At 39.6% G+C, this 24881-nt stretch overlaps 1 protein-coding gene across 1 annotated transcript; it reads right to left on the reverse strand.

The window, feature by feature from the left end:
• Positions 1 to 185: 185 nt before the first annotated feature.
• On the reverse strand, positions 186 to 24461 carry WDR81 (WD repeat domain 81). The gene is made up of 11 exons (XM_053457095.1): positions 24349 to 24461; positions 19664 to 23219; positions 17577 to 17684; positions 16405 to 16580; positions 15407 to 15588; positions 13387 to 13552; positions 12283 to 12448; positions 9348 to 10007; positions 6366 to 6511; positions 2207 to 2386; positions 186 to 996 (listed from the first exon to the last, which is right to left on the reverse strand). The coding sequence occupies exons 2-11, from the start codon at positions 23151 to 23153 to the stop codon at positions 670 to 672; spliced, it is 5601 nt and encodes a 1866-aa protein (XP_053313070.1). The 5' UTR covers positions 23154 to 23219; positions 24349 to 24461; the 3' UTR covers positions 186 to 669.
• Positions 24462 to 24881: the final 420 nt, after the last annotated feature.

Below are 24881 nucleotides of genomic sequence, written 5' to 3' on the forward strand. Positions count from 1 at the left end.
GGGTCTGGGATAATGAGTCATATTCAGACAAATATGAATAACACCTGAGAATTGGACATTTTCTGAGATTCTCCAATTTTTATAAATTCTTTGTGTTTTAATCAAATCCATTGGAAATAAATTGAATGTATTACCAAAAAAAACTAATGCTAAAAAACCCACATAATTATGATAAAATGATATTAGTTTATACTTTTTTATTATTACTTTAGGCACTTCTATCATCTGCATAATCTACAACTCATATTTTAGATTTCAACTCTAGTGGCAGCAGCTTTGTTCACGGACGAAGGATAAAAACCACTGTTGATATAATACTATGTGTATCCTAAACAATGCACAGAACATAGTTCACAAGAAGCTTTGAGCCTGATGTTATACTCAGTATTGTAAGATACATGCACAGAATTCCTGCGAGTAAGAGATTTAGAACAATCTACAATAAAACAGGACATAGGCTAGCACCGTCACGGCCAGAACCTCTTTATAATGCTTTATGAATAAAAATACCCCATCTATCCATGTCCTGCTCACAAAATGCTGGTCCCTCTAGACAAACAGTAGTAATACTTGGTTGTTACAAGTCTATGGCTTTTATGAATGCAATTTTAAACAGCTCGAGATCACGGTTGAGTTGACATGGTTTACTAGAATGAAACCAATAATCCTCTAAGCCAGAAGACGGACAACTCCATTGTCTGAGCCAAGAAGAAGCAGTCGTTTTGTGGGAAGAACTGCTAAATGTGTTAGCGTCCCCTTGAAGTTCTCAGAGCTAAGTTTGGTGGTGCTGTTCGGTTGAGATGACGAATCTAGAAGGGAATAGATGCCGATTTTGTTGGCTACAGTGCCAGTTACAATCTCGCTGCCATACAGATCAAATGCATGAATGGGGTCAGAGTTGGATTTGAAGTGATGCAACGGTTTTTGTTCTAGCTCCTTCCAGACAGTCAGCGAGTGGTCAGAGGAAGAACTCACCACAATGTTTCCATCAGCTGCCTGCAGAACAATACGCATAGTCAGTGGGTAACCAATGTTCACATGAAACGCTAACCCAGAGAAGAAGAAACAGGAACAATAAAACAATAAAAAACCCAGGGCAAAACTCAGAAGCAAGTTACAGTGATTAGATAGGCAAACACATATCTTCACTATGTGATGGGCTATTATGATCAGGTCAAAAGTGTAACTATTTATAATACACAAACCTATTCTATCACAATTTTAAAGCAGAGGAAAAACTGTATACACTATCAACTTAGTTGACGATCGTAAAATGTAGTTGTATATGTTTAAATGTTTTCATAAAAACAGCATAAATGGATAAATAGCCATTTTAAACGGTATCTTCTTTAGGTTAAAACAGAATAATAATCTCTTAACTGCAACAACAAGCATTCATGGTATAAATCCTATTTCACCTTGACTCAGGTTAAGCAAACTGTTACAGCGGACACTAGGGCAAGCAAATATAAAGAAGGGTTACTCATTAGTATAACTCAGTAAAATACACCAAAGCACTTTTTTTTGTTTTAAGAAAGTTTGGATGTCTTTTTTTTTTTTTAATAATGTAAAGATGAAGACTACTTACACATTAAGAACATGTTAGGATGGGGTAGCAACAATATTTGTAAATATTAACAAGGCCTGGTACAATAAAATGTTTTATTGAAACATTTCGGGTGATTGGTAGCTTTATGGCCTGACCATGAAGTGCCACCAGGATGCCCAACAATAAAGCTATGATATGAGAATATGGACCCTTTGTATACCCTAGTATACCCCCTGATACCCTTACATTTTATGGTAGAGTTCAAATTATTTTAGGAAATTATTGGTTTCCATTTGGGCAATGTGATTTACTTAACAAAAATATCACACTAACACAAAACACAGTGTAGTCAGAGGTGATGTTCAAACCAACTTGGAAAAATGTTTGCATATTGATTTAGCGGCCCACGCATTTTGGCCTTTGACATCCAGCACACAACAGACGTAAAAGTCCTTTAAATGACTCCAGGGGCTAATATTGCAGGGCCACACAAGATAGTTAAACATTCTTTAACATGGCACAACCGAAGTTTACCCCATTGAAAGAATGCTCATGAAATAAGAGTATTGTGTGGCTCCATGAAAACCTTTGCAGGAAGGGAAGGTCTCTTCTGCTGCAAATAAAATGTCACACAACTATACCTAAATATAGGTTTACCTTCATCTGCAGTATGTCTCCTTCATGGGCAGGCCACCCTTTCAGGACTAGGCCTGTCCTGGTGTCCAACAGCACGATAAACCCAGAAGAAAACCCTGCCACAACACTACGTCCATTGGGGCTAACTGCCAGGTATCGGATGAGCCCTGCGTTGACATTGCTTGCCAGCTTAAATTCATGCTGGAGGATACAAGAGGGGAAGAAAGACAGACAGGGACATGTTAGCCCAACATAAGAAACAAACGTTATGACAGCTGAAGAGCGCCAAGACCCTATCGAGTATATATTCAGAACAGACAGAGCCACCATGTAGCCGATCATCTGTCGTGAAACTGCTCTACCAGTATTATGCCATTCTGCAGATGGATTTTATGGAGATTGTAATTCCATGACAGCTGGAGGGCTCAAGCTCTAAAGGTTAACCATATTGAGGATCTAGGTATAATTTAGGAAGCCGTTAGATTTTTACGAGCTAGGGAGGCATACCCACAGACAGCAATATAAGATGGCAAAAAGTTATTTAGCCATTTTTCTGAAGTCTATCTCACCTCTTACAAAGTATCCCCAGAGGATAATTATTTTGTGACCGTATTCACCATAGTAAGTGTAGTAATGCTCACAGCTAGATAGGGGGTTCGCTACTGGAACAGAAGAGGCAAAAAAAAAAAACTATTTGTTACGATAGAGATATATATATATATATATACACATACATACATACATACATCTATACATATGTATATATATATTAGTATATACGACTCTAGTCCCTGGCTTTTGCAGTCATATTATCAACATATTTATAGGACATATTTAGAACTAAACAGAAAAAGCACATGGTTTCACTACAATGTCCAAGGAATGTATGCTTTCCCCTTAAAAAAAATCTGGCATAGGACATTGGAATCTTGGAAACATAAAAACACATTTAAATATGATCAGTTCTTGCTACATGTGGCTTTATGTCAAATTAATATAAAAAACAGATACTCACTATAAACAACTAAACTATTAAAACTAGACCTCTATTTACTTAGGTGTTTCACAAAACAGAAACCAGAGATTTGGAATGCTTTTTTTTTTCTTCTACAGCCAAAGGGGGGAAACTTCTCTGTAAATATAAAAAGTGTGACTTTCAGAATACGCACACATCAAGAATCCAGATGTGGGTAGAAGGCAAAAAAGGAGGCTCTCCACTCCTTAGAATATATAGAAGCTGCCAAAAGCAGACGTTGCCACATTTCTTAAAGAAAACTTTAGCAAAACTCAAAAAACAAAGGTGCAGGGATGCCTTGTGGAGAATACACAGATATATATATATATATATATATATAATTATCAGTGGCGGAACTACCGGCGTCACAGGGGTCGCGACTGCGATCGGGCCCTGGTGTTCTGCCAGTCAGGGGGGACCAAGGGGTGCCGAGCGGTTGCTGAAAACGACCGCTCGGCAACTCTTGGGCCCCCCTGACTGACAGAAATCCAGGATGCCTCCGCTCCCCGCCGCAGCCGCCGCCACTGCCTGCCTCAGCGCTGCCTGCCTCAGCGCTGCCCAGAGTGCAGTGTTGGGAGCGTGAGGCGTTTGTCTCGGGTGCCGGCGCTTCACGCTGAGTGAATTACGTCATATGCCGGCGCTCAGCAGTGAAGCGCCGGCACCCGAGACAAACGCCTCACGCTCCCAACACAGGAGTTGGCGGTAAGTGACCTGCAAAGGGGGGGGGTAGGGAGGGAGTGGGTAGATCGTGAGAAGGGGAGGGGGGTAGGGAGGGAGTGGGTAGATCGTGAGAAGGGGAGGGGGTAGGGAGGGAGTTGGTAGATCGTGAGAAGGGGAGGGGGGTAGGGAGGGAGTGGGTAGATCGTGAAAAAGGGATAGATGGGTTGGGGTGGGGGGGCCCTTAACAGATTCTTGCACCGGGACCCTGAGGTTTCTAGTTACGCCCCTGATAATTATGATTATTAATTGTTTTATATAGCGCCATCAAATTCCGTAGCACTGCACAATGGGTGGACAGGACATAAGTAGTATATAACATAACAAATTGACTGACAGAGACAACAGGTGAGGAGGGCCCTGCTCAAACAAGCTTACATATATGTATCGCACACACGCAAATATGCTAAACACCAAAACACACCCTTATTGAAGATAGCATTTTTTTCCGGTGGTATAAATGCAGTATACTTCAAATTGTATTTGGGGATGTGGGTTCTATTACCAATTCTTTAAATTAAGAAAGGTAGTTAGAAGATTATAAATTCATTGTGAAAACAAAATACATTTTTCAAGATGTTTACTGCTGTTTATATACAATATATATATATATATATTATATATATATATATATATATATATATATATATAATGTATATATACACACATTACAAGCTCCTAGAAAGTAGGGACTTTGTGTGAGGAAAGAAGGGCACTTAGAAGGTATGGGTTGTAGTAAAATAATTGCCATTGTATTAATATTTAGTTTCTAGAACACGTTCTACTAAGCTAGTCCTAAAATTAATTGTTAGTATACGATAGATATATATATACATATATACATATATATATATATATATATATATATATATATATATATATATATATATATATGAGAGAGAGAGAGTATACATACATATACATACGTATATTTTTATTTCAGAAAGAGCCAAGTATAAAGGGATCTATGGTGAGTAAGAGAAAGTGTCATTACCATGAACTTTTTGGAATATGTCAAGTGACATTGGGAAGAGAAATAAAATCAAATGCATTTGAAAGCAAGTTTCTGGTACAGAAAACATGCTTTCCTTAAGCATCAATATGGTTTATTTTTCAATAAATAAAACATTTACAAAAAGTTTATTTTTGCTGTTACTTTTCTGGACGGTTATCTTACAAACCTCCTTTGCGCAGACAGTTCCATACAATATTCCATTGGTTCTGAAGCTTTGCCTGCACATGATTTAAGAATTCCTGGTATTTCACATGGCCAGAGATTCCAAGAAACAGAAATATAATAGAAAACGCTTTCGTTTACGTTTACAATATTGTATCTTGCCTGCATTATCTCACCGTCCCCATTCTTTCTTCTTGATCCCAGCTATTCTCCCTGTAAATGTCTCGGAATCCTTTAAGGGTTCAGGACTTATTACAAGCTAATTTTAGAGACATTAAATGCCAGCAATTACACTGCAAGCAATAATTGCAAGGATTTATAGTTAGTCTTCAGAAGCCTTTTATGAAGTAGATGTGGCAATGACATCATCTTTTATGTCAACAGCCCCTTCTTATAACATATTCATTAAATCAATTCAATTATATGGAAGCTAGGTTTATTCTTTGGTACTGGTTTTGTGGCTTTCACTCTTTCTTCTGTTACTTTTACCTCCCCCACCACTTACTATGCTGAATTTAACACTTGGAACTAAACATGGCTACTACAGTTGAATGTCTGAAACCCTTAATAAAGCCCAAACAATTCTATAATCATGTTAAAAAAAAAACACACATCAGGGAGCACTTGGAACTGCAGGAACAGATCTACGACCTCAGGAATTAAGACATGATACAGGGTAGAGATAGATAGAATGGGAGAGAGAGACGGGAAGAAAGGGAAGATTTATCAAGGAGGTCATTATGTTCAACATTTCTTTTCTCTCATGGAAGTAAAGGGCAGTGGCAGCAGCACGAGTTCCATGTATATGACGCATATGTGCAAACACCTTGCACCCATCCTGTTTATTGTATATTTATATACACGTAGATAAACAGGGTACATGCAAGGTGTTTGCACATATATGTAAGATACATGGAACCCATGTGCTGGTGCCACTGCCCTTTTCTTCCTTAACCTCCTTTGAGGTTTGCAACTTGGTTTCCTGCGGAAAATTGGGGTCTGACCCCAAAACGTTCGCCATCACTGAGCTACACCTTAGGGTAAGCATGTTAGAACAATGCTCTCCTCGTTAGTCATGTGCCTACTGTAGAGAGCTATGGAACATGATGGAACTTCATAACGAGAGTGTCTTCACAACAGTTTGAGATTTATTTCTGCTTGCAGCTACTTAGAATCTTAATATGAATAGGCAGATGGCCTTCCATGTCCCTCGCTGCTTACTCATGCCTCCTCTTCACTTTAATTCACCCGTACAGGGAACGCTCAGTTACCTGAAGACCTGGTTTCCTGACGTCGATGAAACGAAGGACAGAGTCGGAGCTTCCTATGGTCACGCTGCAATAAGGAGGCGGCATTGCGGCAACAGCAGTGACCGGCACTTTGGTATCCCCTGCCTCATACGTACGAATAGTTTTACCTATTTGTGATAAAGAGCAAGAAGATTTTCAAAGACATTATATATGCAATGTAATGGTGTTGGAAACAATGCAGTGCTCTAGTGATCTATGAGATCTCTGCCGCCAAGCAAAAGTGAACTGAATTTTTCCCATATATATATTTTTAGGCCAAAACCACAAGTTACAAAATCTCGGCATCTATGCAAGTACTGGAAGGTAACATAGGCAAAAATGATTTGGCTGCAATTTTCATTGCAAATGATCAAACATCAAATATATGTGTATGTGTATATACCCATAGATACATATATATAATCACACACACACACACACACACACACACACTTTAACATTCAGGACTGAGGTTTTTCAGACCCTAAAGTTCAAAGATTTTGCCATTTTCACCCTGCTGCAAAAAAGGCTAGACTTAAATATACGTCCTAAGGGAAAACTTGCACCTGTTTTTGTTGACATTGTTTAAGCAGACTGCATCAGCCTGTAGCGCTAGAGACCACTTATAGCCACGCAACTCCTCTTATTATGGTCACACATATTTTAGGGTGAGGGAGCAATCTAACACATAATAATGGGTTAATTTGGAATGTCTGGCAACACACCCTGTCCCACTAGATGGCAGAACAGCATCAGAATGGCATAATACAAGTATTTCTGACAGCATTTTGTACAACTGTCTTTTGATCCACGTTGTGGGTAGCGGTTGCCTCCATATTTCCATCTTCATATGAAGGGAGATATACAAAAGTAGGATATAAACCAAGTACAAGCGATGAACAAAGAAATACTTATAGGGGCAATTTGTTTTACAATAGTGCTGCAAAAGTGTTTTGAAAAAGCTGGACAGCTACCCTCCATTGTGCTCACTGGCACTCCAGCATGTCTACCAGGCTAGTAAGACAAGTTAATTGGGAGCAGGAGAGTACCTAGAGTATTTGGCACCTGGGACGAAACCTATACTTAGCCAACCCTGCACCCTCACACTTTAAAAATGTATAAAACAGCCACACTCTTACTCACGCTCACTCAATGTCTCCCTACCGTCTCCGCCAACCACTTCCCTGTCCCTGTTACCTCTCCCGCAGGTGGGAATTTCTGGGAGGCCTTTGTGTGCCAGTGTGACACCCCCCCTAATGAGTGGCATCAAAGATGAACCCCGAGATGTATGCCACTGACTCTGAGCACAGCCAATGTTTGTAGACACGCAACATCGTTGCCCGACTCATGTCAGGGTGGACTGCCAGATATCTGTGCATAGCTGAAACACTGCTTGCCTGCTGAGAGCAAGGTTTACTGACCCATGTAAAATAATACTTATAATAATGGGCATTGTTGTACATTAGGAGTAAATTAATTTATGAACATGTTAAAAAAACCCAGCAAAACGGCACAAATAAATTGTGTGTAAAAAATTTAAATTGCTGCTGATAAAACATTTCTTGACCCATTGATTTTAAGATGCAGAATCCCTGGTGGAGGGGGAAAGGGACACAAACTATGGAAATCAGCACATTTAAACACGTTTTCACCGATGTAAATAACATCAATGAATTTGCAATGGTTAATTAAGTCTACAAATATCAAGCCAGCAAGTCTGCAACTAACTTTTTTCCAGCAGACAAAACTGTAAATTTCTTTGAACCCAAACATGCAAATGCTTTACATTGTGTGCTAAAATGATGAATTCGATTCTTTCTACCATATAATCAACTCAAGTAGCTTTAACACTACAGTGCCTCTGGACTTCGGGCACTGAGAAAGGAAACATGTACAATGCTGTAGCCTTGCCAGTTTTCCCCTGGCACTGGTCTAAGACTGGATCAGCCCTAGCCTATTATTCTCAACAACAAAAAAAATCTGAGCTGGCTAGGTATATTATTTTCCCACATTCCTAAAACAGTAGTTCAGAAGAACCATGATCAAATTTCAAAGGATCACGCAGAGCAGAGACTATACACAAGTGTTCACATGCTGATATCTTGGCAGGTTGACCCCACAAGAAAGATGCAAGATGGTTAAATAGTTGCTGGAGAACCATAACATTTTAACCCTACATTTTAAAGCCCCAGACAGGCATAGCCAATCATGTGCACATTGTATGGTCAATAATGGACCATTTTTCTGTTGCTCGACTACTTTATCCGTGGAATATTGCATACACATACAGTAGCCGACAGAAATAATGAGGGTGAAGTTCATTAGTCTTTTAAACCAACCCCCTTCAGCAGCGTATTCTGGCCTTGGATTAATTGGTCTAGGCCTAGGGCCGCAGGTAGATAGCACAGACCTACTTCTGTTTGTCCCTAAGATGTAGACTGCCAGGATATGACATCACATGGCTGTGCTCTGCAGAGTGCGGGGTGGCTGGTGGCTCTCCCTGCATCAGGCCAAGGACAGCAATCTGATTTGTTACATCACTGACAAAGATATGCTCCAGAACATGTGTTCCTCTGTTGGCGTGCAGCAGAAAGAGCATTAGGTCAGTACATCCAATCCTGACTGTGCAAGCAAGGATGCAGGAGAAAGGTCTTCCCCACGTCACAGGATCGCCAGCCATGTTCACATTATCTATTAGTTCAAATTTCTTACATGTAGTTGATGTCATGGCATGGTGTCCCTGTGGTTTTATTGTCCCAAGTAAAAGGTATCACAAAAAGTCAGGACCCTTCTGAGACCAGTATGGTAGACTTCATCAAGAAGGTAACAAACAAATATAGTTTTAAAAATGACCAAAGCTACAAGTTTGTTCATGGCAGTAATGAATACTAAGAAGGTAAAACTGTTTTGTTAGCACATATACATATTTACCTTTATAATTGCCTCACCAACATGTATGCCTACCTGTAAATTGGTCCCATATGCAGACTCCCCCATCACAGCTCACTATTTGCTGCACAGACTCCAGCTGCCCCACATAGAATACTGACTTCTTGTGTTCGGAGTAACTTAAGCGTGGTTCAATCTCTCTTGTACCATCGCCATAGTTGTACAAAGGCCACAAGCGGACAGTTTTGTCTTTGCTTCCACTCAAGAAGAAGTCTTCTCCACTTAGAGGATGGATACATTTGATGGCCCCAGAATGGCCTACAAAGCTCTGGAGCTTAATCTGATGAAAGTAAAAATGAGGCTCATGTTGGCTGACACCAATCTCATACTGCCAGTAGGCCAACCAGTTTCCACATAGTCCATGTGTACTCTTTTCAAGGTCCTGCTTAAAAGAGTTTTCATCACATTGAAAATTCTCCATTACTGGACTGCAGCACGATGATTTCGATACCGGGTAGTGGATATCTTTTGGTACTTGAATTCGGTTACCAACCATGACACTGCCGAAAGTCCCTGACTGAGTGTCTTCCTCAGTGCTGTGCAGTGGGATTCTGGTGCTGGTTTCCAGGGGTTGTACATGGCTGTCCATCTCCTTTGGAACCACAGCTTCCTGATAGGCCATTGTCAGATTCCAAATCAGAGCATGGTTAGGAACCAACTGACCAATGACATCACCTTTAAAAGAAACAGACTAGTCTAAATAAACATGCATCACCACAGACATATTTGACTTGCCTTTCTTGTGCGATTTCACTCTATTCCAAATTGTATTTGTTTTCTACTCCATGTCACTGGTTCTGAGTATGTCTCATCTGGCCTCACTAATGGTACAAGAATGAAGGTGTTCAAAGGTGATTTTAGAGCTTGTAGGATTCTGATTAAACATTGCCCATGGTAGGAAATCATGACTAACAGCTCAAAATAAAAGATAACCATTACATTGTTTCCTCTAGTAAACTAGATAATGCAAATATACTCGCGTACGGAGAAATGACTAGCTTTTTTTCAAATTCTATTAGACAAACTGAAGTCGGGCTAGTTTTCTCCATTTCACACAATTATTCTGTATACTAAAGACACTATGTACAGCAGACTATTCCTGCAATACAAATACACAACCCTCAAGAGGCTAAAGGAATCACAGTATTACTCTTTAGATTGTTCATAGAAACTCAGTTTGCCAGTTAATTTACACCTGCCTAATTATCATTCATTATGGTCCCTATTTTTTTTATTAATCATACTACTATACCAAAAATAATACAATTATCTTATACATGCCCTTAGATTTGATTCCTTAAAGCAGGATTCCTACCTAAGGAAAACAAAGAACAATTGAGCATACGGTCTAGGAGTTAAGTCTGAATGTGGCCATGCATTTTTGTTACCAAATAAAACATTAAAAACATAAAAATTTACCAAACTGTCTTTTGTGCTAAAACAGGTCTTCCTTGCAGCATGTATCAACAAAACCAAATACAAGAGCACCCCTAGTGTCCAACATAGATATTACACCCTCTGTTTCCTTCTGGTATCTTACATCTACTTCTCTTTTTCTGCCCTTGTGAACTTCTTTGCATTGACTCTACAGTGCAGGGAGTCATCACTTGCATTCATTAAGCCTGACAAGATGAGAAAATACTATACCAAGATTCAAAAGCCCTGCTGGAATTTCATAATCTTTCAAGTACATTACAGCACAGAAGACTATCTTAATTCACAGTGATTGCCCTTGGCTACAAACAGATCTATGCCAGGCTACCAACAGAGCTACTTCAGGAATATCAAAAACCTTATGCCTTGGTATTTCTGAAACTCCTCGCCATACAATCTTTTAATCATAATGGTAGGGTTTGTCTGAATGCATTTTTAGTGTAACCATTACATTGTTCCCTTTAATAAACACGATATTGCCAATACTTATGTATCGGGTAATGATTAGCTAGTCTATTAGACAAACTAAAGAAGGCAGACTAGTTTTACCCATTCCACACCACCTACAACTCTTTATATTGTTTATAGAAACTGATTCCAATGGTTAATTCACACCTACCTTAAATGGTCTTAAGTCAGAAAAAAGTTAATATCAAGGTATTACCAGGCACTATAGGTCATTTGTAGCCTTTTAAAAACTTCCTCTAGGTTGTAAGCGGGACCTTCTTTACCTCATGCACCGGCCCTTCTTTGTCAGTAAGTTCTAGTATTGTCAGACCCCTTGAACGTATGTACTGTAAGAAGCGCTGCATAAATTGTTGGTGCTAGAGGAATAAAATGCAATATCCGTCCTGCAGTCTGTCTCTGGTACAGATAATAAAGTGACCGATGTGGGGTTTTGCTTTGGAATATAGTCGGGAAGCTAGAGTGGGGTCGAGCTTTCGCATTAACAGCACGTCAGACCTCGAACGAGGCGTCCGATGGGGTCAGTGCATACAGTACATTTAGAAGAAATGTATCCGACCAATCACCTCTGCCAACTTGAAGTCACAATGTGTCTAATGTTGTTACTTTTGATATGGATGAGGTTTTGTTTTAGGTGGAACAAATGTAACATATGCAATATGTTCAACTTCACTAGTCCCTGTGGATTATTTCATAATACGGAAGAAATTTGAAATATGTAACGGATTTGTTGCCATTTACAGAAAAGAAAACTTATTTTTCACCGAGGTAAAAATTAAACAAAAGTTGGTATTTGTTTTATTTGGAACAAACTTGTGTGGGGGAGACACAGGCATCCAGAGGGCTCTGGGTGCAGAGAAACCCAGACAATGTAAAGAGTCTGTAATACACAAACATCTCTGTATGTTTTGAATTAAATTATATACACATATATAGAGAGGTGTAATCTTGTTTCCATGTTTGATGTAACCAGGGTCCACTTAACATACCCCTCTATCGAGGATCTACCTATTTGAAAGATGATTTCAGTGCGTCAGAATAAGATACTTACCAATAAGACAAGAGAACGGGACGAAGGTGGCATAGGCCATTTCTGCATTGTAGACTTTTTCCAGCTCCTCTAGCAAAGCAAGATCAACCGAGCAAATGGTCCCATCTTTGCCGTGCACACTTTGTACAGATGCCTCTGAGCTATTAGGAGTCTCGGAAAAAAAGCCCTAAAGAAGACAATGTCTGATAAGCAGATAGAAATTACACTATTTTACATTATCCATTGGCACACACAGTACAGATACTCCTAAGGTCTGTCCTTATATTGCTTGCATTCATATAGTATATATATATATATATATATATATATATATATATATATATATAGTAGATACACTATGGGCATTGGGGCATGTTCGACAAGACAAGGGTTCTGCGCACACAGAAGTATCCACTGTATTAGATTATTTGTTCTGTCCCAAGCCAAGCTTTGAAGTACCTTAACCCTTTGGTTGTATAATTTATCTTAGATCCTCGGTTATTTTGAGTTGAAATCAGGGAAAGCTATATAAAAAAAAAAACACAAACAAAACCGCATGACAACAGCAAAACTGGAAGCGTCCCAAGGAAGGATGCGCTGTTCTCTTTAATGATACCCGAGGTTGGCTCAAAAACAGCTGGCATTCTGACTTTTGATCAGACCTCTCATGGTATATCTCAGAAATGATGAAATGTTGCGAAAGCCTGCAATGAGCCAACAGGGCTCAAAGCACCGTCACCATGATATATTCTATTTAAAAGGCAGTGTATAATTCCCGTCAGCGAAATAAAGTGTAAAACTTGTGACAAAGCTTTTAACAGCAGAGATTTAGCAGGTACTACCCATCTGGAAGCTCCCACTGGCTAGGATCAACGCAACAGACAATCCTTTCTGCCAAATAGACCTCAACTAATGACATTCATTTAGGTCAATGTGAATACTGGAGAACAGCGTGGGCTGACACCAATACGCAATGGTTTCAAGAACGATACGGAGCAATGCGTTATTGGTAGAAGTAGACTGAGTCCCAAAAACAGTGGCCCAATTAAGGGAACCAACCTAAACACTCCATATTCTTTTGGGCTAATACAGCTATATCTTTATTGGTAGAAGGAGCACTCATACCTGTTCACGGAGTTCCTGAAGTAAGGTGAAGTTACTAAAGAAGATCCGGAGGGCATCACCAAGATGCTGCTGAACCATCTCTCGTCCTATGCGAAGGCAGATTAGGGAGATGAGACTGCTGCATTTTACGCACAGGGCTATCCGGGCCTGGGCACCATTGGGGAACCTGTAAACAAGCCATCGTTTAAATGTATTTAAAAGGCAGACGTGGAAAATATAAGGCTTTAAAAGGGCTATAAACCCGATTGAGAACCTGTGTTAAAGCAGGAATATTTCTAAAATGTAGGCTTGAAATTGTACAAATCTGATGTACAAATCAGGGAACAAAACTAGTATTGGCACTGCAAATAAATCATGATGCAGAACGAAGCAAGATGTGTATCTCTCCCCATAAAATGGGGATAAAGGAAATGAAATACCTTAAAAAGAATCTTAAAGCATTATTTTTGTGCAAATATTTTTGCACGCTTATGACATCTTTTTCAAAGGAAGAAAATCACGGCAGAGATCAAACATGTTACCGCCATGACCTTAGCCACAATACTCAGTTTATTAGTGTCAGAGTACATTTGCCTGGATGAGAACATAGGCTTCCTAATGTGTGCTATAAATTTCACGCGTTACATTAGGTTAAATTAAGTGGTGCTGCACGGTCTAATCATTATGCAATGTGGATGCTTCTCCGTGCCGAGGAAATTACCTTACTTTTCATTTTAATGGGAATGCACTATGTCCCTGATAAGCATCATCATATTAAATGGTGAACACCGACATAGGAGCCTGCATTTAACATTATATGCAATTAAATCTTCTGGACAGAGCAACTCCTGAGCACCAGCCAGATCGGAAGCTTCCCATCCATGGAGGAACGTGCTTAATCAATTAAGAAATAAAGCACTCAGGATACATTGGAATATAAATGGTAGTAACAGCCACCATCCTACCCACCTACCTAACAACACAAAATGTGCTATGCCAAATATCAAGTACTGATTCGCGGTGGCTTCAAATTCAAATATCTGCTTCAAAAATAATAAAGTATTTCATTTACAAGGCCATCTTTTTTTCATAAAACCACAAGGCTTTGTAGAACGTTGATCGCCGTAAGGCTTCCGTAGTGGCTTCCTTACAATTGTTGAAATGGCAGGCACTTCTGGAAAGCAGCAGATACAGAACCTTATTTCTGGAAGTGCTCTATTGAGTGATTTATTCCCTAAAGATGGTGTTGGCAGGAGAGCTGCAGATTCATCTGCCTGATTTCACTTTACATGAAGAGCCAAACCAAGTGAGCTTATGGTCCAAGTACAGCTTGGAAGGCCCGGTATAAAGCAGAATGAAATCAGTAAGATCCCCTGAAAGTCACCTCACCGATTGCACTATGCAGCCCTTCTTGCAGAGAAATTTGCCAGGGATGGCTCTTTATAATGCATAATGAATCGAGCGAAATTAAAAACCACAAGTCTCCTGCTAACGCCACGCAGCCCTGTCGGTCTGTAGACTTTGGTAAGTAGAGAGATAAAGCTTCTACCTGGTTTAGCGTAGTAGAAGACCACTTCTGTCACTTTCTGACAAACAAAATATATTACACCTATCAACACAACCAAGGGTATGTTAATTTATTTGCCCATTTCTAGAATATCGGTTGTCATTTTCCCCTGCACTAAAATGCCACAATGTTATTGGCTGCAAATATAACAACAAAACATCCCAGTGGAGTACCTACAATGTTGTATTAATTACAACTCCATGTCTCATGCTGGCACATACACCGGATGCCTAATATAAACATTACGTTTAATTCACAGATAACGGTAAGGAATCATCTGAAATACCAAGAATGGTTGAGGATGGCAGGAGATGTGGTCAAACATCTGCTGGAAAATCATTTTTATCCGAACATAAAAAGTATAATATATATTAAATATAATGTTAAATATGGTGGATTGGCTTGGAGAACCCAGATAAGGTATTACATAAAGACTGCAATCATTACCCAGCACCTAAACATTATGTACATTACCCAACAGTGGTGGACGTCAGGAAACCCAAAACGGGCAGCAACACATCTTGGTTAATTTTGGGTAGAATGTCCATCAGGGTGGTGTCTGATAAGTAGACTATAATCTTCTGGGTCAGAGTCACTGCTGCCAACAGCCCAGCTTCTTTTCGGCTGTTTAGTCTGCACAAGCTATTGGGAGCCACCTGCATGTACAGAACGGAACCATGTCTTCACACGTGTCACAAATGAAAAACATGAACTGATTGGATATTTCTATTCACATATTGTTTCCATTATATTTAAACATGGAAGCACGCAACTTGATGCCATTTTTCCTGCTGTGTTGTGTTGGGTGTTGTCTTCAGATTCACGATAGCTATATACCTATCTTACACATGTTTAAAATCCCTCACTGGGGTATTAACCTCTATTTACATAATAGAATGAACAAAGTGTGTGAGGAGCTTGATACTCCCATAATGCCAGGGCAGAAAAAGGTTACGGTACTTGGCAGCCAAAAAGAACCACAGATGGACAGCCTAAGAGTATTTATTTTCTGGATTTGAACCACAAATTTAACATTATACCCAAATAATTGTATGGTTCTATGGAAGAATTGTAACATGGGAATGAGGAGGGTGCAATTAAGTGATAAAAAAAAAATAAGATTTTAATTGTATACAGCACTCTGCTATAACTTGTGAAACGACCGCAAAACTTGGAGTCAGGAATTTTCTGTTTCCTGTCTCCCAGCTAGACTTGCACTCCAAGCGGTTCCACTGAGATAAGAAAGATATATTAATAGGAACGGTACAGTAAAAGACAAATTAGAGGATATCCCCACAGTACGCAAGAACAAACTGTACGAAAGGCACTTCTGTCTAAAAAAACAAAACAAAAAAACAAGTACACAAAAATAAGTTTCGGAAAGAGGAAGCGATAACATGGAAGTGCAAAAAAATACAATTTACTCGATTGGTGAGGTTTTACAACCTGTTGTATCAAACAGTATTACTCACCAGGTAGCTGATATACGGCAAGAATTGATAGGTTAAAAATGGTTCTCCGTAAAGGTGGGCCATATACATGAGACAGTCAAGCACAGGCTTCGATACCTGGTCGCCACATATTGGCCTCTTAACATTTAATGGACTATTCTCCTCTATATTAGGCAGGAACTGCTGTCTCTGATGACCTGATTGGAAGAAAATGTATATAAAAAGTTAGCTGAACTCTTGTGGGCAACGAGCCCAGTGGGCTACTGGGAATGGCGTTTCACATTCCTGTATGCGGCTGGTGAAGCACCGGCACAAGCAAAAAGCTGTGGATTCAGCTCAATCGCTTTACTATTTATTATGAAGGGCCAACACTGACAAGTTTCTGCTGCAAGAAGGGCAGATTAATTCCCTCACCAACTGATCAATGCAATATATTGCATTTATGTTGACGAAATTACTATTATATAACTCCACATTAAACAGGGCCAAGCTGTTCCTGCAACAGAAGTTCAATGGGTTTGGACCTTCACAATGCATAGTGAAGTCAATTAGGTAAAGACACTATCCTGCAAGCTATTTAGTGAATAGAGCCCGTAAGTTGTACAGTGAAATCCACATGTACAGAGCCCACGGTAGTCCCATTGGTCAAAACACAGCTCTGATAACCACAAAGAGGCCTGGGGGACCAGGGAAGAATCTAAGAGGAACAAGGATCCTTCTCCCCCAAACAAACTGCATTGGGAGGACAGACATGGGACCTGGTTAGGATAAAGGAAATAGTCATACCTGTAACCCTTCCCATAATAAAACGCTGCAAAAAAATTTGATTTACAACATTTATCAATTTATATAAGTTCTGAAAAGCCAGAAAAATCGGAGCTACAAATCAATGGTACTAGCAACCAGTAGTTGAGAGTTGTACTATAGGAAAGGGTTAAAACAGCAGCAAAGCAAGGTGAAAGCATCAGAAACGAGCCCCAAAACCCTGTTATTTATTATAACATTTATTGAAACAAAGGCCCACTAATGTATCAAGCTACAAAATAAAACTTCTTACAGCCCAAAGGACTTCTACAAAGAAAGGCAATTGACAGACAATTCCGTCTGTCTAACTTTAGCATATCATTATGGAATAAACTAGATAAATGATCGTAATGATGGGTCCCCATGGGAAATCAGCAACAATGAATTACCAACATAACAGGACGTGAGCAACCTCAGCAGATTCCTGGCAATAGACCGGGAGGTCACAGTTGGACCAAGTTTGGCCGAGAGCCATCGGACCATCTTACAGGCAGTATCTGTAACAAAAATAAACAATTTGATAGAAACACAGTATTGATAATATGGTTTGATTATACACACATCATCAGTAATATACTCACAATGGGTTTCAGTAACTAAGTACAGTTACAGAGAGAAAAAGGACTACATTAAGAGCAAGTTCTGGGCAAAAGTTCTGAATATGGTACAATTGCCATGCAAACCAACGTTCTTACGCAATACACTACATTCTGTACGTTTTCTAACACAGCCAAAATGTACATTGTACACCATTGTGACATGACAAGGGTTAAAGCAATGCTGAAAGGCGGTTAAGTAGGAGTGATTGATGAAAGGAAGAACTCCGGAAACACTGTCCCTAGAATCACCAGATCTACATAACAGATATCACACGTTAAGGTCGAATCGTGTGTTTCCCAGACCATTGGAAAATATTTAGCTCTACGGAACCTGGAATATATTAAGTAAACTATTAAGTGCCATAAAAAAGGGATTGTTTTTTGTTTTAGGAAGTTTATGCCTCGCAACACTATGGGTTTCTATTACAATTCTACAAAGAAAAAAAAAAAAAGAATATAAACCTTGATGAGATGATCTATAGCAAAAATCATAAAACAGGAATATGCAACAAGGCTTACAAAGTTATCCAAAATATCTATCGTATAATGTGGTTCCAAGTACATAATCGTATATGTTCTTCTAAAAATATTGAATTAGATTAGTAGTAATGATTCCAATGAGCTTGTTGCAGTTAACACCCTGATTTTCAGTCTTATTTTCGAGAAATGTATTATCAGTGCGTTTTCTTGAACAGTTTTGTAGGTGCGGTTTTTCTGCTCACAAAAAGATAGACGGCGTGCAATATAACAGTTATGATTTTACTACCCTTCCAAATGTCAACACACAAATACAGAACTATCTTTAAAAAACAGAAGTTCTCTCGATCATGAAGCACCAGGGTTCAGAGAAAAACAGCCCTCTAACCGCAGCTGTGTAGAAGTGAGATACAAAAATGGGGTGTGAAGGATATCTACTACACCAAGAGCGGACGTTACAAGAAGTACTTCTTATTGCTAAACAAAAAGTCTTATTGTGTTATTCATATAGTATGCAAAGCTAACATGGCCCTTATCAGACAAGAAACACCCCAGAATATGAGGATGCACGAGACCAGACAAGGTTCTCCTCTAACAAGGACAAAACTGGTATATTATACAGTATGGTATTTAACTTAAATGCAAATAAAAGTCCTAAACTAGTCCAGCTTTAAAATAAATACAGCATGATGCTTTATTATGGTTTATAGTTTATGTTCATTTTTCTAACAACATTTGTTTTATAAATACCTTTATCTAGGCCTCAGAATGAGCCAAAGGACAGCCAAAATATATCTCTCTGGGTACCAATAAAGGATTGCAAGAGACATCAGCCATCTTTGGTTGCTAAACAGCTACCTGCTTTACGTGGTATAAGCCAGTGAAGTGCTGCTGGAGGCAGGTGAAGGCAAGTCCACCAACCCCTGCTGCAAAGCTTCGGAAGACATCTTTTATTAGACTTCCCTAACGTTACTCAATTTACCAAGACAATACAGACCAAGTTTATGATAACTCTATAAATCCGTTAGAAGTAAAACAATTAAGATTTGATTCAGTCTTTCGACTGTATAACGTTAAGGGGAAGTCCAACGTTAAAACATGTTACCCCTTTGGCTTAAAATGAAGTTGCATACCAGAAAAACTGGTTTTTATCTTTTTGTGTCAATAAACTTCCTTAATCTGCAGACCTAGAGGTTGCCATTATTGTCAGTTGTGACAGTTGGGTTCATACAGATGGGTCAGAAACATAGAATTGGAGGGCAGATAAGAACCATTCCCATACATGAATATTTTGCAACAAAGTGTATGGTGGCATTAATCTAAAAGGCAAAAGCCTAGCGCTGAGGAAAAAGACTAAACAGAACATGGACACACAGAAGAGACAGTACAACGTTTCTTACCAATTAATATCTTTTTCTCCTTTTCCTCACTATGGTTACTTATGTCAGGCTCTTCGTCATTGAGGTCTTGGTTATCATTGGCTTGAATTGTGTCAACAGATGCATCAGTGATGACGGACAACGTCAACTCTGATGGACCTGGAGAAGTTTCTTGTTCCTCCTCTTCTTCAGATTCTTCGCTATGCTTCAAATCCTGGCTGCTGTCTCCTGACTTCAGACTTCCCTTATCACGAAGGGAATCACAGTCTGTGACTTTTTCATCACCAAGGGAAACCTCACTGGCACTGCTTTTGTCGCTCAACCTCCCTAAACTCAGAGACTCTGGCTCTTGAGGTTGTAGTGGCTCACTGACGTACAGTCCACTCTGGAAATCTTCATTTTCTGTAAGGTAAACCTGATCATGGAAGCTGACCCCAGAAGTGTAGTCCAGAAGCTCATGAGAAGAAGTACTGTGATCTACACTGTTCTGCCTTCCTTCAAAATCACATGTTACTGGACTGTCACCTCCACTTTCTTCATCTTCTGCTGCTCCTGACAAAAGTTTGCCTTCATCACTTGAGCTCTCCACCCCAACAAGAACCTGCAGTACGTGGGTAAGTAAATTTGTAAGGAATGCTTGCAAACCTAAACGCACTATTAGTTGGGCTACAAAGCAGTCGGTATAAAGATAAAATCTTCCATGAAGGTACGATGGACTTTCATAAGCACCAATAAGTGGCTTTAGAAGATATTTGTTTGAATTTTTAGGACCCAAAGCTTTGGCCACTGGCTCAAAAAGATACCAAGCAGCATAGACCGCTGTGGTTTCTTCAGTCATTAAAGACAAAACAAATGGAAGAAGAATTTCTAATCCTTCAGGCGTGATGTCACAAAGAATACCATCCATTTGTTGCCATAGCTGAAAAACCAGTTCACGACCTTGGCCCTCATCCTCTGTTCTTCTTGACTGATACGTTAAAATAAATCTGTGCAGGTTTGGGAAGTATGTAGGGAAAGGGATGATTGAACAAAAAGGGCTAAGGAGCTGTGAAGGACAAGGTGGAGGAAGGCCATTAGAAATATGTGGGAACTCAAAAAGGTGAACACGTGCCCCATCTTTCATATCCTTCAGTAGCATATCTTTTGGTGTGTGTAACTGCAGCAAACACTCTAGCATTTGCAATAGCGGAGTTGGAATATCTTTGTGATGGTGCCTACAAAGATTCCGTACTAGGAGATAGCGTTCCAACAAAGAAGGTTTGGGTGTTCTGGCACGGATCCTTGGTGAAAACACTATCTCAGCAATCATAATGCCCAAAGCTTGGATATCTCTCTGAAAAAAATCTAAAAGACTCAGCGGAATTTTATCTTGACATTTGTTCACCGGCAGGATGGTGCTGTGCAAGCCACGAACTAAAAAGTTGTCCAGTTTTTCTAGTTCTTCCAGGATCTGTAAAGGGTTAAATCCCTCAGGAAGGGCGCACTTTCCATCACTCTCTTCATTGCATGTTACCGGTCTGCTTTGCTTGTTTAATCGACTTGCCTGAATTCTGCTTTCCCCACTGAAGGTAGTTGGGCTAGTAATTTGTAGAGAAGGGATAGAACTCTGGTCACTACCTTTCACTGTTCCACCAATGGAATCTAGAGCCTCCATACCTTGCTCTAATTCTTCATCACCAGCGGATACTTTGTCACCAGTCCAAAGGGTCTCACAAACAGTAGCCTCTATCACATTTCCATTGACAATCTGTTTATCTTCACATACAATAACTTTATTGTTATGTTTACTGGATGGAAATATCGTAGGAGCTTCGAATAAAGCGTATCCTGAGCCAAAAACCCGTTTTGGATGTGGTTGATCAAATAACTGTACAACCCCATAACAAGTCAGGTTAGTATGATTATCCACCAGGTGCAGGCAAACATTCTTTTCCTTCACTGCATTCTTTCCTGTTAACTTGTATCCAAATGTGAGATCTATCCAGTGGTGAAGATCCTGAGACACTTCCCTACTTTCTAAAAGAGCACGATGAACATTGATGAAGTCCTCATATGAGCTGCACCAAGATGGAATATCAAGGTCTGGCATGTCAGGGTGAATGGATTTAAATATGGTGGGATCTGTATAAAACTCTGGTATGCACTCATCAGGGGTCCAGCCCTGCATTCTCTCCATACTTGCTGGGTATTCATTTGGCTCCCATTGGGACCGTACGTGATTGCACAGCACAGGCTTTGGGGTCCTCCTAGCTTTGTATACATAGTACGTGATGTCAGACAGTACATCAGAAATGTGGTGAGGGACATGGAACTGATCTGTGCTTCCTCCCCCAGCTACGAATGCTTGTTTTGTCATTTCATATGTGAACTCAAGTTGTTTGTCCCCTTTGTTTAGGCGGAATTTTGATTTCTTAAGGTCTCTAAACTTTCCATTCTTGGTAGTGAAGTCAACAACCCAGGGCAAAACTGGGTGGTAATTTGGATCGCCCTCCCTTCTACCAGCCAGCTTATTCAGATACATAAGGTAATCAAAGTTATCAAGTCTTCCTTGGATCCAGGCTATCACCATCTCTTTCAGCTCATTGTTGCAGGTAGTACAAAGACCCACAGCACTCGCTTGCTCTTGACTGGCTGCCGGTGCTTCTCGTTTGTTTAATGTGCTATCAAACTGCCTTTCATAATCGATAAAGTTAGGTCTCAGCCGACTGCAGAGTTTCTCATCGACAGCAACATTGTTTAGAGAGATTGTACCACAGGACAGGCCTGCTTTGTGACAAGCCTTCAGTGCCTGCAGTACATTGTAAAGAATAAAGAGGACTTTGGCATGACTGTTTGCAAGTTTAGCCGGGCTAAAAGTGACAACGTCATACAAAGAATACTGCATGTACGGGAGGATTATATACAACATATCAACAGATTCCAGAAGAGCTTCAGCTGGGACAACATTAGGAGAGCACGGGGGACCAACAGCACAACCACTGCAGTCTTTGGAAGGAGACAAACTTGCTGAAACCTTATTAATCAAAATAAAGGAACAGCCATAAACCTTCTGCAGAGACAGTTTAAGTGCATCCAAGGCCTGGATACTTGGCATTTTGTTTGTGGTCTCATACTGCTCCACATAAGTCCTCCTTGCCCTGTTCCACAAATTTTTATAATTTTGCTGCGCAACATTCTGCATGAACTTAAACACTGATTCAGAGTCTCCATTCTCGCCTTGTGAAAAGTCATTGCTTAAAGCCACCGGGTAGTCTAAGCTATCCTTTCTGAGGCCATGAATCTCTATTCTGGTCCAACCAGTTGGTAACTTTTGTACCGATCGTTGCAAATAAGTCTGTATTTCCACATTGCTGAGGCCGTCCGCTCTTGGGCATTGCACAGGCACCGCTTTCCGTTCCCTCAGAGCAACTAACCATTTCTGAGAAACAAATGCAATCACATGGCTACCATCTTCAGCAGCTATAAGCTGTTTTTGGTCAATGTTCAAGTCTCTTTTAATGGCCAGCTCCATTTTGGTCAAGAATAACAGTTAGCGTCCAACTTTATTTTTGTGTAACATTTTCATGTTTGGCCCACACTGAAGAAAGAAAAAAGAACAATATATTAAGGGCCGCAGCTTAAAGGAATTTTCAGATATCATGATAAAAAAAAATTTAATACGTATATCAAAAATATTATAATTAAACGTTAAAAGTATTTCTCTGATCTCATGATAAATATCTTTAATAACAATATTAAAATTAAATATGTTAGACCCCTGCTTAAAGGATTTATCTAATCTGATGTTTATTTTTTTGATAAATAGCTTTCTATCCTATTTTTTTTATTCATCAGCAATTAAGCAATAATATAATACACAAAATAACTACAACTCGCCACAAACTAAATAAGGTCTATATGCTGTTAATATTTGAACCATAAAAGACGCTCTGTACTCTGTAGCATAATGCAGCATTTTACTTAATGGGCATTAAATAGCATAGAATGGGAGTGCCAGATCATTTTGACGTTAGTATTCTCTTTTCTAAGGCATCAGGATACATAAAACCCAACGAACTAAGAAGGAAAACGTTAAAAATAAATATCCCTTAAATGTAAAACCAATACAAGTCTTAACATTTTCATTGTCCAGCGGATTAAACGTTTAGTAGTCCGACGCTTTGGATATCGCGCACAGCCTCATAAAGAAGTGTAATCAGCATGTCTGGGAACGTTATAAATGACCTGACGCTGAGACGCTTAAAATATTAACCCTTTAATAGCCAGTCGTGATAATTCTATGTAATGGCCCTAATGCCTGTCCTCATTAAAACCTCCACTCGTCATTATTTAAAGATACATTTAATTGAGTCACCTGCATTCATGCAGGGGTATCAACCATAACACACTGGTAGCAAAGGCAGGGAGTCTTATATAACATCACAGCAGGGGAGAATATGATGAAGTCATCTCCACAGTGTGTGAACTGAGAATCTGCCCATTCACTCAAATACCCTGTTAACCTGTTCATTTAAACTTTTCTACAGAAGGATGATTGCTCACATACATACTTTGCATTATTCAGGCTGGATGGATCAGCCTCACTGACAGATCACAGATAAACACGGTGGGGGAGAATACACAACTGCACCGGATAAGAGCAACAACTGACAGCTCCCCGTACTAAACAAGCCACCTGTCCGGATTATTGCAGCATGGAGTCTTACCCCACGATCCTATCCTCAACCGCAGCTTCAGCTTGCGTGCAAAGAAGAAGCTAATCGTGATCGAACTACACTGGGCTCAGCCATGTTGGATCAGCTGACACAAATCATGTGACCGGGGCAGCGTCAGCTGGAGGCTGCCAGTCACGTGGTTGGCAGAGAGCTCCGGAGAGCGATGAGGGGATCGCGGGAGCTGAGCCATTTGCTAATAGTGTAACTGACAGCTTACTTGTATTGCAACTATGACCAACGTGCATATATATAAATATATATTATATATATATATATATATATACATATATATATATACATATATATATACATATATATATTCATAAATATATATCCATATATATCCATATATATATAATGCATCATTAAGTTGGGTCTGAGTGTGGAATTGGAACTGCTATTTGGGTTACTTGTACAAAATGATAAAAAAGGACACATTATCTCTGCAGTCATTCCCGAATTGCTGTACAGAGATAAAAATGTATACTTTTGTTTGGGCCATTGAAATACATGTAGCGCACAGA

This window comes from Spea bombifrons, chromosome 2 (assembly GCF_027358695.1).
Source record: "Spea bombifrons isolate aSpeBom1 chromosome 2, aSpeBom1.2.pri, whole genome shotgun sequence".
In the NCBI taxonomy this organism is placed as follows: Eukaryota; Metazoa; Chordata; class Amphibia; order Anura; family Pelobatidae; genus Spea; species Spea bombifrons.